Source organism: Aulonocara sp. 'chitande type north' Nkhata Bay, linkage group LG9 (genome assembly GCF_057382095.1).
Source record: "Aulonocara sp. 'chitande type north' Nkhata Bay isolate Kocher_YH1m ecotype deep benthic linkage group LG9, A_spYH_male_GT1.1, whole genome shotgun sequence".
Taxonomy (NCBI): domain Eukaryota; kingdom Metazoa; phylum Chordata; class Actinopteri; order Cichliformes; family Cichlidae; genus Aulonocara; species Aulonocara sp. 'chitande type north' Nkhata Bay.
This window is the reverse complement of record NC_141352.1, coordinates 31,312,442-31,328,003: the sequence shown is the minus strand read 5'-3', so window position 1 is coordinate 31,328,003 and position 15,562 is coordinate 31,312,442. Positions and strand designations below refer to the sequence as shown.

General features: G+C 42.7%; 1 protein-coding gene across 3 annotated transcripts; it reads right to left on the bottom strand.

Moving 5' to 3' along the window:
- Nucleotides 1-16: 16 nt before the first annotated feature.
- Nucleotides 17-15,173, bottom strand: pabpn1 (poly(A) binding protein, nuclear 1). Of its 3 annotated transcripts, XM_086306951.1 has the most exons (8): nucleotides 15,046-15,171; nucleotides 14,691-14,880; nucleotides 11,075-11,183; nucleotides 9,266-9,333; nucleotides 7,189-7,295; nucleotides 6,805-6,892; nucleotides 6,027-6,178; nucleotides 17-741 (listed from the first exon to the last, which is right to left on the bottom strand). In XM_086306951.1, the coding sequence occupies exons 2-8, from the start codon at nucleotides 14,823-14,825 to the stop codon at nucleotides 546-548; spliced, it is 855 nt and encodes a 284-aa protein (XP_086163077.1). In that variant the 5' UTR covers nucleotides 14,826-14,880; nucleotides 15,046-15,171; the 3' UTR covers nucleotides 17-545. The 3 variants fall into 3 exon arrangements, with proteins under 3 accessions (XP_086163077.1, XP_086163079.1, XP_086163078.1); XM_086306953.1 differs by lacking the exons at nucleotides 14,691-14,880; nucleotides 15,046-15,171 and adding an exon at nucleotides 14,253-14,389; XM_086306952.1 differs by lacking the exon at nucleotides 17-741 and adding an exon at nucleotides 1,721-1,951 and having other exon boundaries at nucleotides 14,691-15,173.
- Nucleotides 15,174-15,562: the final 389 nt, after the last annotated feature.

Sequence of the window (15,562 nt, the reverse complement as noted above, 5' to 3'; positions counted from 1 at the left end):
ACGCACACATGCACACTTACTTTTTACACAATTTTTTTATTTTTTTTTTCTAATTACAGACTCATGGGTTAAAAATAAAAATAAAAAAGAAGCAAAACATTTGTTCAAACCCCCTTCCCCTTTTCAAAAAGGAAAAAAAAAAAAAGTCTCCACACAAACCCCACCCCTGACTTCCCCCATTCTAAAATAACAACTCCAGCCCACTCCTTTCATTTAATTAATAATCGATGCTGTTAGCTCGTCGGCCTTCCTCAGACAAGCCGTGACTGCACTGCGCGTAGTCAGAGAAAGGGGGCGCCCCAAAAAACACCCTCGTCTCTGGTCCTGCCTTCCTCGCTCTCAAGCAAACCTGCCTGCCACTCAGCTATGTTGGCTTCAGCTCTCTGTATATAAATCATGTGTTGGGTTGGCTGCCTGTTAAGTGCCATCTGTACTGCCGTGTGCTGCGGTGCATGTTGAACAGGTGTGTGTGTGTGTGTGTGTGTGTGTGTGTGTGTGTGTGTGTGTGAGAGACATTTGAAGTGTGAAAAGGACTAAAAGCGTCATCAGCGTTTGCTGTTGTAGTAAATGCCCCCCGCGGTGGGCCTGTGGTCGCCCTGTCCCCCTCCCCCGCCCCCCCACACTGACAGGATGGGGTGAGTGTGCATAGCGGGAGCAGAGAGAGAGAGAGATGCTGCAGAGACAGTGGGAGGGGCCGGCGCCACCTGGGGAGGGGTTGTCAGCCTCCACTGGTCCTGAAACCTGAAACGACAAGAAGTGGTCTAATATACAGAGAGAGGAGGGGGGAGGGGACAAGGTGCACAAAGGGAAGGAGGGGAAGAACAAAGGGGCGGGAGGGGGAGGGATTGCACGAAAATAAAGAGTAAAAACAGTAGATGCCTGTCAAAAGAATTTACAAAAAACAACAAAAAAAAAGGAAAGAAAAAAAAAGAAAGAGCTGTAGCCATGCCTGAGTTGAAGGTGACAAGGATGGACGAGCGGCAAGGATGTGGCAGCACAACCAATAACCCCCCACAAAAAAAACACCCCAAAACAAAAAGAAATACAACTCCACTGAACACTGAAGGTCCATCACTGTCCACAGATCAAGCTGACAGCACACAACATAATCCATGTTGTGATGAAAGGAAGAGAGGTTGGAGGGAAGGAAACGTTAGAAAAAAATAAAATAAATCAAGGGTGGGGGGAGGAGGGTTAAGAGGGGGCAGAGAATGGGAGACACACAAGGGGTCGGAGAGGGTGCGAGCAGGTAATGACAAACTCCAAACCACAAACGTAACACAAATATTTGATAGCTAAAGTAAGTTTCACATATCTATGTTACATTAAAAAAAAAGAAAAAAAAAGAGAACAATGTGTATTCTTGTGTATGTTTTTTTTTTCTCTCTTCCCCCCCCCTGCTGTGGAGGCGGTGGTGAGTGGGTGGGCTGTGTTGATGATGGTGTGAAAGCAGGAGGTCACAGCCAGACCAAAGGAGACACATCTGCAGCCTGAGATTGAGATACCATCATCCCCCCCCAGATACCTCATCCCCACCTTTCCTCCCTCTTCCAAAAACAAAAAACAAAACAAACAAACACTGCCATAGTAATCCTCCCCTCCCTCCCCCAAGAGGCCAATGTATACCTTACCAGGGGTGACCGCATCAACCTCTGCACAAGCACGCTCACACACAATCTCACACTGCGGCCAGCCAGTCTCTCTGTCCAGGAGAAGTGTGTTTTTGGTTTTTTTTGTTTTTTTTTTTTCCTTTTTTGTCTTTTTTTCTCTCTTCTGGGGTTCTCTTCTTTTATTGTTGGGGAAAGGGAAAGGACTTTTTCATTGTGTGTGTTTGTATTTTTTTAATATGGGAACAGAAATAGGGGGAGAGGTTTGATAGTAAGGAAGTATTTGGGATGGGGGGGAGGGTGTTTAGTAAGGGGAATACCACGATGTTGTTCGCCCTCGGCCCCTGGAAAAGAGAGAGAAAAAGAGGGTGAGTTTTTTCTGTTTGGCTTAAGAAGACGGACACCAATTTCCTGGTGCGATGTAGTAAATAAATATGTGCATGTGTGCGACTGTGGGCAGAGGAAGGGTCTGAATTTCAGTCCTGGAAGTAAAGTGAACGGGGAATGAATATATTGACCTACGTCAAAAATAAAAGAAAATAAAGAAAAACAGTGTGTTTAGGACAGTGTTCACAAATCACTAAATAGACATCTTTAAAAAAAAAAAAAAAAAATGTGCCTTTGATCTTAGAAACAAATCAGTGTGGAAGAATAGTGGTGAAAGAAGCTGAAAGCAGCTTTGTCAAGAGAGGAAAAGTGTTTAATTTCCAGATAAAATGATTAGTGTGTGGGTGTGAGGGGACAGCAAAGGCACTCTCTCGCCCTCTTTCTCTCTCTCTCTGTGTGTCTCTCTGTACGAGAGCCGCCTCTGGGGTCACTGTGGGGAAAGACCTTGAGGACAAACAGCACCACACATATACCCCCAGCAACACAGTGCACACAAACATTCACAGTTAAAAAGCGACATAAACTGCACTATTATTCTGCACGCATCACCACCCGATACACAGCCAGGCGGCAGTGAGACAGACACACACACACACACACACACACTCAGCAGCACAAACACAAAGAGGTCACACTGGGACTCAAAAGTCCAGCGGTTGATGGGCTAAATGCTGAAGTCAGGCTGCAGTAATGAACCTTCGTTTCTGGGAGTGAACGCTGGAAGGCTGAAACTGAGCTGGAAGGTGTGTGCCATGTCTGAGGAGGAGGTGGTTAAGGAGGAGGAGAGGGGGAGGTGGGGGGTCATGTACATGCAAGGACATCCACAACAAAAGGCACAAACAACAGGTTCTTCCACATCATCTACTCAGTACGTGCGTCTTCTGGCTCACATCAAGATCTTGGCTTTTCACCACAGCAGCTTGGGAAGATGAGGATGATGTTAATGGAGGCAATATCAGAGAAAAGACTTTGTGCAGCCAGAGGTCAATTAAGTGCACGTTAGCATGATTGATCATCTTTGTGCTCTGGCTTTCTGTCGGGGTTTCAGGTGCAGATTAGGAACAGAACACAAAGCGGGGCTTTGATAAAATCTCTGCTTCTTCTAAAACAAAGCCAATCGAAACACGCGTGACTTACAGACGTCACACGGGCTGTGAAATCTTCCCAAGCTTACAACAGGTCAATGCAAAGACTTTTAGCTACGCGTTTGTTCACCATGGACCTTTCCCACAGCAATACAAGGCACCAGTGAAACTTGGTAGGATGACTATGAACTGCAGGCTAGTGATGAATTCACAATGTAGCAAACGCACAGCTCTTCAGCTCGCCTCTGCTATCGAGGCCAGTTCAGCTGCTCTGTGGCTGATTGTTACACGTGAACCAAGGCTGTAAGATAATAAGATGATACACTGTAGTATTACCAGTAATACCCAAGAGGGGGGTTTCTATCACTCTGAGTCTATTAATTACATCAAATCACAGATGGAAACCACAGAAATATTTATACATAGTTAATGTGAGTCAAAATGAGCAGCATATTTAAAACCTCAGATAACGTGACTGGAACGACTGGAGGCCCAAGCTCACTTAAAGCTTTTAAAGTCAAATAACGTTTACAGGCTCCTTTCACTTTTTTCAGCTTGCAAACACTTCATTATGAGTGCTTTCAACTTCAGGAGACTTCATCTAACATACAATCCTCTCAGTTTCTGCCCAAGTCTTTGTGTGCCTTGTCGTGCAACGCAGGCCAAATCCCAGTGAGTAAACTATCAGGGTTAGGGTTTCTTGGTATGTGTGGGAGTGGCTCGAGTGAGTACACAGACTGATTAGAGAGATTCTGACCTTGAGGTTCAGACACTTTCTCACACACAGGAACAAATCGAGATGGAATCCTTTCCTGCGGTTATTTAAAAGCAGCCTTGCTGAAATGGGGAATCATTTCACAAATATCCCAGTTAAGTCCAAGGGCAAAAATGAAACAATAGAAAAATCACATGATAAAATAGGCTAAATAGGGCCTGTCAGAAGAACTTGGCAAATGGATTCATTGTTACAGCAGCTTTCTACTGGAACATGTTGTTTGTTAAACATCTAGTATTAAGAAAGAGCCTAGGCCCTCAAGGTTCCAGATGATTTGCAGAGGCAATCAAATCAGAATCTCTCAGTCTTAAATCTGAGTGGATGTGAAGAAGTTGGCATGCTGATCAGCGCGTTTGGCACCACACCTCCTTTCTCAGTCTCAACAGAAAAGAAAAAAAAATACAAGATGGCTCCACAGACTGAGCTCTACTCTACTCCGAGAAGCTTCTTCAGTTCAGTTCAGAACTGAAGAAGCTTCTTGGATGAGAGGTGAAATGTCTTCAAGCAACTCAAAGAAGTCCAGACGCTTCTCTTTCCAAGCTCCTTAGACAACACTCAGAATGAACTCATTACTTTTGCAACACTAGATCTTAAAGACTTTCGCCCCAGGTGGAAAATGGTAACTACAAAATGCTGCAAACTTGCACTGTGACCAAGTCTGCAGAGACTACCTCCATGTGCAGCACAAGATGCACAACAACCCACTGACAGGACCCCAAAGCAGAACTCTGAAGTGGAGCTCATCAAAATCATGATGTTGTGTGCAACTGTGAAAATACTGCATGTAGAGAGCCACCAGAATCCCAGTGCACAACACACTGATCAACACCAGGCTTTTTCTCTCATTCTTTACAGAGCCACATAACAGTAAACTGACTTTGCTGGATTTTCCAGACAACACAATCATCAGTGTGTTCACTACACCACTGCTGATAAATGCTGTGTTTAAGTAAACCAGTGCTACAGGTGAGCGAATCAACCATCACAAAGCCCAAACATCAATTATTAAAAATTGTTTGCATGCTGCTGCACAATTAGTGGCCCAAAGAAGTTAAAAACCTCACCAGTGCAAGTAATGCAGCTTTGCACCAGTAACTTTCCACTACAGTCAAGTTTGCAGAAACTTCATTGGCAGCGGCCCAAACAGATCCAATTTATGCAGAGTGCATGTGCAGCCTGGGAGGAAGAAGGTGGTGTGCAGCGAGTCCGTAAGCCTGTCTTGAAATGGTCGTAATGTGATGCAGCATGCAATGAATCCCACAACCAGTTAGCCCTGCTACATGTTGTGTTTTTGCCTTTATTATTACAGAATACATCAATGTGTGACCGTCATTCATTTATTCTATGAATGTAACCAAATAAAATAAAGAGGAAAAAAGGGGGGGGGGGTATAGCAACTGATATACAAGTAATAATATCATGATGAGTGTTTCTAATTCTATGCCACAGCTCGCACAGTTTTTACTTCTGTATCAGATAGGGGTGGGCAATCTGATCAAACTTTGTTACTGCATTGCGCGGACTTAATCCCACATGATCGATCACATGACTAGCTGTTCATATGGTTGCCAGGATACACAGCGTATATGTACAGTGCAGTTGTCAGCTCTGGTACTGAGAAAAGCTGTAATCGTGAGGGGAAACGATAGTTAATGATGTCATCTTCACTAAATTAGATTTGTACATGATAATCTTTTCAAATTGGCCACCTCTGTGTACAAGGGGCTTTTTGCCCTTTCTGTACTTACCTTCTCTATACTAATCAATTTTAATCTTAAAGACTTAAACACTGGACAAGCACATGCTCAGATTAAGAGGGACGTGACAAGTGTCACCCACCAGCCCTCTGTCCAGTCAATCATTATTTTCTGATTTGCAAACTGAAAATCTGCCCCAAATTAATTAGGCAAGTTGTCTATTTACTTTATTAAAATCCCTGTCCTCTGCCAGACTACCGGTGCCTTCTCTAACGGGGCCTCCTCAGGAACTCTAAATTCCAAACATTACAAGAAGCTGTAATCCATCTTTAACAGTAGTGTCAACTCTGGCTCATCATGACTGTCTGCCTTGCTTTTCCTGTGCTCCCTTTCAGTGCAAACAGTGAGTGGGATGCATGCAGGTGATGTGCTCTCCCCTGGTGTCAGACATGACGATGTCTCTGTGTCAGCTCACCTGAAGGCCCGTCCTCTGCCTCTAGGTGGTGTGTAGCCACTGTAGTAGCGTGCACGCAAGGAGAAATTTCCTCCCCGTGATCGGAACCGAGCCCGTGGAAAGCCACGGTCTGTGGTGCTGATGCCTGGTCTGTTTGTTCTCTTAGCGCCCACCTAAAGAAAAAGGGGACCTTGCATAAACCACAACATCCAAACAGTCTTCTGTGCTTTCACACTGAAAGAAATTTGTTTCCTCTTAATTCGTAGTAAAAACTCAACAACCTTGCCTTTTAGCTTCAATTTTGTGTTTTTGTATTTTTAAAATCAGTGCTTTTAATCATCTGCCACAGCAAGAAAAACAGAGAACCTTCTAGTTTAGACTGGCCAGTCTCAATATTGGGGAAACTCTGACCAGAAAAGAGCCAATAAATTGAAGGTCAGACACTAAAGCCACATTTCTACAAAACAAAAAAAACAACAAACACATTAAAATCTTCTTGTAGACATGCAACCAATCAGGACAATCCTATCCATGACAGGCAGAATGGCCAGTGACTATTATGACCACATCAGCTAAATGTAGTCAACCGTACTCCTGTTACTGCACTGGTGAGGTAGCTGCTAATGTTGCTCCCATTAAGTTCATGCTGCAACTGCGAAGTGTTTTGAGATGGACGATCATCATGTTTCTGTGAGAAAGTCTCAGGTTTAAACTGACACTTCTCAGATCCACACACTGTAAAAAAACCACTACCACCTCATTCAAGGAGCTGAGATATTTAACCTCAAAAATGTCTCACCTTTATCTGCCTTCCTCTGAAAAGTGACTCATCCAAAGCCATGGCTGTCCTAACAGACTCTTTGTCTGCAAACTCAATATAGGCAAACCTGCAGGGGGGGAAATAAAATCAATCACTTGGCTACAGTAAAACTAATCTATAAACAAAGAAAGCACTACAAAAAAACCCTTTTGTAATTACTAAAGAAAAACATATTTTTCCAAGGATAAAACTGATTTGCAGGTGATTTATATGAAATGAATAAAAGGAATCATAATCAACTTTCCAGCTCTAGAGAAGCTTTTAAAATGTGCTCATACTCATAATTGTACTGTGCTCATAATTGACTGATCCAGCTACCAATATGCAATAATATCATTTCACTGTAGAATTTCTGATCATTACCCCTTGGGATGCCCTGTGTATTTGTCACATAGGATGGTGACTCTGTTTACTGAACCGCAGCCATGAAAGTGAGCTTCGAGCTCTTCTGCTGTAGCACCGTAGTCCACCTGCAGACAGAAAAATATATTAAAAAAAGTGTTAGCATCAAGACAGCTGCGTCACCAGCGCTGTATTATACATTAAAAACACAACAACAACAAAAATATTAAAGCACAAAAGTAAAAACTAACTCTGAATGTATTTACAATGTGACACAAAACCAGGTCAAAAGTAAAAAGCTGCCTTAAAATTGTCTGAGATACCAGTGAGGCATACGCCCAAAGGATTCCCACAAACCACCAGACTTGGGCTACGTTCACACTGCAGGTCTCAATGCTCAGTTCCGATTTTTTGATCAAATCCGATTTTTTTGTCTGCTTGTTCACACTACAAATAAAATGTGACAGCAAAGGCGCTTTAGTGTGAACGCTCAAAGCAGCCCGCATGTGCAAAAGAAGACTTCACACACAACGCGCTCTGTTTAGACCCAGACCAAAGTTGCAGATTTCTGTCAGAATCTGCAGATTATACAGTACAAATAAAATGTTCATGTTTCTCCAACGTTGTCTTCCCAACAGTTTCACTAACATCTACACTGGATGACCAGGAAGCATTCACAATGTCTTCTCCAGCACTGATAATTGGCATCTGTTTTATGTCAGTGATGTAAAAGACTGATTTAATGCGACGTGACCATTCAAAAAGCAGTCGCTTTCTAAAACATCAGATATGTATCGGATTCAGGACCACATACGAAAGTGACCCAGATCGGATTTGTGCTGTTCACACGGTCATACCATGATCGGATATGGGTCAAAAAAGTCGGATTTGATGCGCTTTCGCCTGCAGTGTGAATGTAGCCTTATTGTCCGAGATTGGAAACAGAAGGTGTTCCCTAAACCCTGAAGAAGAAGTAGCAGCTCTGTCCCAGAATTCATAGCGCAGCCCAGCTCAGTTTCCAACAATCGCAGCAGCCAGTTAGTTTTAATATTATTCTTATTATTCTTTCTGGGTCACAAAATAAACATTTAACATATGTTCAGGCGAGAATGTAGCTGTGTAAACTTCAAATATCTGCTCGGTTTATCAAGACACCACATATTTTCAAAGGCGCTCCAACGTTTTCGGAGACGTCTGTTACCCACTAGCTCGATAGCTAGCCGGGGGCAAGGCTCACTAGAGCCCGTAAGAACACCGGACACCCGGCAAACAGTTTTCAAACCCACCGCGGTCTTTCGCTACTCGGGTTAAACATGATATATAAGTCGCTTAGATAACTTAAAAATGTTATTGTTTGGCTTTTTTTTGTATTTTATTTGTTCCTGAGTAAATCGGTTTGGCTGAGATTAAAGTTATAGTTTTTACACAGCTGAATAAACGTCAAGCAGACAACTGATTATCAGAAGTGTGAGATGCTGGAGAATAAACTCCGGTGTCCTGTTATATTTTAGATAGCAAGGAGTTTATTAAACTCCACCGAAACAATCTGCAAATTTCATTAAAATTTAATAAACTATCATCTTGTCTTTATTATTAGTTTGCACAGATCTTAAACACTAGCTGTAAGCTAATGATAGTTATATAAGAGCAGATGCATGCTGGTGCAATAAGCTGTACATCCAATGGATGCATGATCTGATTAGTCGACTAATCGCAAAAATAATCGGTGACTAGTCGACGATCAAAATAATAGTTTGTGGCAGCCCTAGTTTAAAGACTCTTCAGAGTATCACGAATGCTTAAATACTTAGTAAGAGTCCAAAGTGATAACACCTTGAATAAAGTTTGTACTGGTTGCAGGATTGATCAAAGGCACAAAGTGATTTCTATGCACAGACTCTAAAAAAAAAAAAAAAAAAAAAAAAAAATAGGAAACCCACGGGAGCGTGATTTTAATAGGGCCAGTACTTATGATTCAGTGTCACAACTGGTTTTCCCCCCGTCATATTATCTCCATAATGTTATGTCAGACACGACAACAAGAATCAAGACACAATGTGGCCAAAATAGAATCTGCATGACACAAAGAGTTACTCACATTTCCGACATAAATAGATCTGCCATCTGCCTCCATCTTTTCCTCGATGGACATGATGACAGGGCCAACTGCACAGAGGAGAGAGTACAGAATAAATCTACATAGGAAACAACATTGAAATGAAACACATATTAGGACAAATTACTGCTTTTAACTCCAAATGTGAGATGTAGCGCACCTACAATCGAAAAGTCCATGAAAAGATGAGATCAAATGGATGGTATAAAGTAGGGCTCGGCGATATGACCCAAAATTCATATCTCGATATTTTTTTTAGCTGGGTGGCGATATAAGATATATATCTCGATATTTTTTTAAAGCCATAAGTTAAGAACAAAAAGAGAGTTCTTAGTCAAAGCTGTGTCCCAGATGTCACACAGGCATTTTTATTTACATACAGCATAGATTTACATGAAGAAATTACTCAAAAATAAATTATCAGCATTTATTAAATAATAATGCTCCATAAATAAAAGAAAACAATGTTTTTGTGCATAACAAAAAGCTCACAATTGTGCCGTCAAAATGTAAACTAACAGACGCTGAGCATAATAACAAAGACAGATTTCACAGCTGCTCTGTTCCCAACTTCTACTGCGTGACTGACAGCCTTGAGTTTGAAATCCACTTCGTAACCATGTCTCTTATGGTCCTTATACACATAATATTACGTCGAAGCACAGTACGTATCACTCCGCGAGGCTCCAGACTACGGTAGCCGTAATGCTCCGCCAATTCATCAAGCGCTGCAGCTCCGTAGCTTACCAAAGTCGTAAAACATTTTTTTGACAGATTGCTGAGCGCTGTGTACCACCTAAAATCGGTTCGCGGTCAGTAAGCACAACCAGAATTCATACATAAGGCGCGCTGTCAACTTTTGAGAAAATGAAAGGATTTTAGTCCGTGCAACCCCTGTGGGCTGCATGTCGTTAGCGTGGTTAGCTCGTTAGCTCGCTAACACGTTGACGCCGTCCACCCCCACAACTCGCTAACGGAGATTTGCCGTGTCCATCTGCTCGCTGCCTGCAGGTGAAGCTATGGGGGAGGAGGAGTTGTATTCAGTGAAGGAGAGGCGAGGCCGAGTAACGTTGCGTAGAGACAAAAGTGGACGAAAGAGAGGCAAACTTGTGGCTCCACAAGTATAATTATAACGTAACATAGACTATATCGATATAAACGATATTGTCACATCTTATATCTCGTATGAAAATATATCGATATTTTTTAAAAACTCGATATATCGCCCAGCCCTAGTATAAAGGCAAAAATGGAGTTGACAATTGATTCACGAGTTTTGTCATTACACAAGAATGACAAAATCATAGTTTCTTCTTCACATGGGGCAATTAAGCAACATAAATATACTGACACAGACACGCATTCAGATTCGTGCATTATATAAAGTTCTGATGGATGTAAACTATTTTATCATTTATTTAGATTTAACCTTATAAAATTGGACATAAGAGCATTGCAAACTGGGACTGAACATAAGTTTTTTTGTTTGCATTTAAAAAAAAAAAAATCATCTCTGAGGGTTAAAAACATGGAATTGAATATTAAAATAATGTACTTTAACCAAGCATTAAAGTGAACCCATATTTTAATGCACATCCTAAACTGGTATGGGGTTACTGCTTGAAAATGAGTGTAGCATTTACATTTACTAAGTGAGATTATTTCTAAGCGAGCACACAACAGACAATAAGACAAATGATTATGGGGCAGAACGAGACGAGAAGGCAAATGTGGACAGATGGGGGGAAAATGAAGGCGTCTGCCTTGGAAGGGGAAAAAAAGAAGACGCACCTGGTGGGGGGCTCAGATTCATCTGTTTCTCCACCTCGTTCTGTAGCTCCTTCAGCTTCTCTGCCTCTTCCTCCATCTCTCTCACTCGGGCTTTGATTGCCTCCAGCTCCTGCAGCACAGACACAGATTCCATCAGAGCCGTCAGTCCATCATGTGCACAGCTCAACACAATATCACAATGCCAGTTACTGCTGGATCCATCTTCACCAACTTCCAAATCCAAAATGATTTAATGAATAAATCAGAAAGGGATCTAGTGTGTGCACACCCTGAAAATATTTTTAGGCACCCATTTGGCAAAATAGCAAAAGAAATGGTGCCGTGACCGTGACATGACCTCAGTATAAAGAGAGACTTTATATCAGCTACAAGTCGTAAAATCCATATGTGCAAGATTTAGGCAGAACCACAAAAAGTCTTAGGGAAAGAATGCAAGTAGCTCCGAGGACGCTGTAAGCCAAACAAATGTAAAGAGAGGACTTGGAGTAAAAGTAAAAACGTTAGCAGCATGAAGTGCTTCCCCACATGTCAAAAAGGAATGTCAGTGTTTCCAGGTTCAGTGGGAGGATGAAGTAGATACTGCAGTGCATCACTGTCCAGCTTGTCTTGATAACCCAGGTATACATGAGGCTACATTTAAAAACGCCAAAAGGGCAACTTCGTTTATAAACTACAACTGGGAGAAGATGTGTGGGAGGTTGTGTGTGTGTGTTTGTGATAACAAACCTGCACTTTCTGAATAGCAACATAATACTGTTTGGACAGCAATACATATCAGGCAACAGAATCAAATCTCAGTGTGTATTTAGTTCCTGCCTATTGCAGGAACTAAATACACACAAAGTTGGTATTCACCCATTCTATAGACAATCATCATATGAAACAAGCTGAAACATGGTGGGAAATTAGCCTCAAAATAGTCACCAATCCGTATGACCAGGTTAACCATCTCTGTGTTAATAAACTCTGGTTGTGATGCAATTGCAAAATACTGCTTTACATAGCTTCAAATTAATTGGTCTCTCTGTGTGGATTGCTGCATTTTTAAACACCTACATCATAATTCCCCTCTATAAAGCACTGTAGCTGGAACTGTGTAATAATTCACATTTAAAATGGCTCACAAGTTTCTGGCTCCATGGAGGTCAGGACCAGCTCTGGGTCAAACTAATATTAACATGTGTGACCGACAAGAATTACCAGCTTTAAAATAAATAAATAAATAAAAATCCAAATATGGTAACAACAACAGTCAAAAAACATGATCCAGACTTTGAATAAGACCAACATTCCAACCCCAGATCCCAGACAGGATCTAAGCCCCTTAGATAATCTCAGGGAAAACCCTGTACTGGGACTTCTTCCACCTTTAAGTGCACCCTCAATCTAGTCCTGCACTGCTGCATGCGCACTATAGTTATTCTCATGCCCCACATTTTGCAGTATACCCTGCCATCCTGCCTAAATTTAATAGTAGGTACCTCCCCCAAGTCAAAAGCAGACTTTAAAGCCACTACAAAGAGGACCGCCAGGCCAAGATATGCGTGAGCAGAAATAAAAAAAAAAATATATATATATATATATATATATATATATATATATATATATATATATATATATATATATATATATATATATATATATATATACATATACACACACACACACACAAAACGAAAAGGTTACCAACCAAGGTTAAGTATCCAGCCCGAAAGCAGTGTTGGCAAACAGCACTTCAAATGTCCACATGATTAAAAACATCATGTCCAAACTTGGTAACATTCACTGTTTAAGTGCTTACAACGCAAAAATATATTTATAACAAAAATGCCACCTTAGCCTAAAAATGAACTTCTGTTATCAGTTTATGTTGGAACAGCATACATCACTACATGGTCATATGCATATTAATTTCCAAGAAAATGTGTTTATTTTTGCTGGAGAGCCATTTTGGAAAGATGAAGCAGCGAGATGATGAAGAGATCTGCGGTCAATCCCGCTAAACTAAATAATGCCAATAAACTTATATTATTATTATTAGATAAACAGTGAGCTGGCTGTGCCCTCATGTGGAAGTGGACCCTCCTGTCTGACAGTGGTGCACTGCAGCACAGTGGGAGTCACTCCAGCTCGATCCAGAACTACTGACAGGATTGTAATGAAAAAGCTCTTTGTGAAACTGGGTGCAGCGACACAGACGGACTGTAATAAATTCAGATCTTCTCACCGCAGCGGGCTATAAAACTGCACAGCGACTCGCTGCACACGCTAATAAAGACATAATCATTTCTCGGTCGGCGTGTATTCACGCGACTGATGCTCTGACACATATCACCAACACTGAGATGATGGATGGATGGGAAGTGATCAACATTCAAAGCAGGACCGCTGGGATGAGCCATCCACCGCTGGCACGTTGCGACTCCAATTTTTCTCTCTCTGTCCCTTTTTTTGTCTCGTCTTGTCGCATATTCAGTGCAAGCTCTTTCACTCCCCTCCCTTCTCTTGCTCTCCTTGCTCTAGCCAAACACTGAAGGATGCAAACCCAGCCCCTCAAATACCGCAGCCCCTTTCTTCTGCGTTGTACGCCACGCTTTCACTGGCCGACATCCTCAAAACCCTCACCTGGTCACTCAAGACAATCCCAGCCATTGTGCACTCGTGTGTTAGCTGCACGAGGGAAAAATAATAATAATAATAATATATATATGCATGTTTAAAAAAAACCAACTAACTGGGCTGATTAATGCAAATTTTACATTTTCAACAATTACACAGGGTGTGCACCAACAAGCAGCGATTCACGACTCTACCCCCATTGTCGGCTGAAAAATAGGCGACAAAGATGGTCAGGTGCACGTCTGCCACTGCCACACCAGCTTTGTTAAAATCCGCTAGCATGTTAGCCCGTTATCACATGCTTAATATTCACGGCTACTAAGCCAGCTGCTGTTAGGCCCAGCAGCTTGAGGTGCAAATGCCGCATTTCATCTCGTGACTGCTGATTACGGCTGACAGGTCCGCTGGTCATTTTATCCGCAGCCTTTAATGGTCGGGCTTGCTAAGCTAACGATAACCTGCGGCCGCTCGCTCGCGTGTGCGCAAACCGGCGCTTGAAATGCAGCAGCCACAGCCGGTTAAATGATAAAGGTAAAAGGGAATAAAAAGAGGTCATTACCGTTAGCAGGTCGCCTTCTTAAGGAGGTAGACTCGCACAGCGGCGGCGGCTAATGGCGGCGGCCTGTCCTACCCTCGCCCCTTACTGTCTCCTGCATCTCCGTCTCGCATTTTTTCGCGACAAGGACCCCCCACCCCCCACAAACGGCTCGAGCTGCTCTCTGGCGCAGAGAAACTGGCGTCGCTGTTGCGCCAAGATGGCTGCCGACACCACGCATGTCACCACCCATTTCTACTGCACTGCGTGAACCACAATGGCGGTTAACACAGACCTGGCGATAGCAGTAACGCACACGGCATGTGACCCAAGATTCGTGTGGAGGATGAAAAAAAAAATCAACAAATTGTTCACCTGCTTTTACTAGCTGCTCCGCCACGACCACAAAGTGTCTCGGTATTCATGTGGGTTTCCACTTTAGAAACAATGCCCTTCACTTACCGGATCTTCAATTGCGGCCTCTCCCTCTTCTAATCCCGGCTCTTCGTCACCGACACCCGGGTCTTCCAGCTCGGGATGTCCGGGGTCTGAATCTAGCAGAGATTCCTCCGCCAGTCCGTTACCGAACTCCGCCATCGCCCTGTTCCAACTGTACCGACGCGCCTCGTGGCCAAACCAACGTTGCAGGCCCCTACTCACACACAAGGGGGTAGAGTGAGCGGGGCGGCGAAAAGAAAAAAAAACGGCGGAAAACGCCGCTTAGTAAAGTTAAAATGGGGAATAAAATGCTAGCTTCACTTCTAGCTACTACTCAAACAGCATACCACGATGAACGGGGACTACTGATTTACGCTACCTTTAGGAAATGGTCCTAACTTACGACAGATAACCTAGTTTATTTACTTAAATGTGTGTATAAAAAAAGGCGAGGGCTATACGCGAGAGCGGCGGCGTCCCTTCAGTTCAGAAATGGAAGCTAGGGGTGGAGCCATGGATCACTGCAGGCGTAAGAATCTCCCTCCCATTCGCTAACCGAGGATTCTAGACCAACCTCTTCGGTCTTAGCCGCATTCCTATTGGTTAATGAAACAGGACGTTCCGGTTCCGAAATCGCATGTGTGCCTCTAATTGGATTACGCTTCTGCCCATTATATCGAATCAATCACAAGTAAACTGGCAAAGGTAGTTGAGCAAATTAATTCCAATCACATCTGAGTGTGTCACATAGATTGTCTCCCCCAGAGTGACCTTTGTTTTAAATATGCCACTCAAGCAAAGCTTCTTAGATGAAGTAATTCTTCCGTTAGGAGAATTAAACCTTAGTGACACACAAATAAATGCTTCAGCTGCACTTCAATCATTCGAGATATGCT

Bases quoted from the DNA above. Each gene is read 5' to 3' on its own strand.
- pabpn1 (XM_086306951.1), bottom strand. From the start codon at position 14,825: ATGGCGGAGTTCGGTAACGGACTGGCGGAGGAATCTCTGCTAGATTCA. The intron at 6,893-7,188 runs GTAATGATCAGA...CCCCCCCTGCAG, and splicing joins TACACAGGGCATCCCAAGGG to GTTTGCCTATATTGAGTTTG. The intron at 742-6,026 runs GTGAGCTGACAC...TTGTCGTTTCAG, and splicing joins GGCAGAGGACGGGCCTTCAG to GTTTCAGGACCAGTGGAGGC.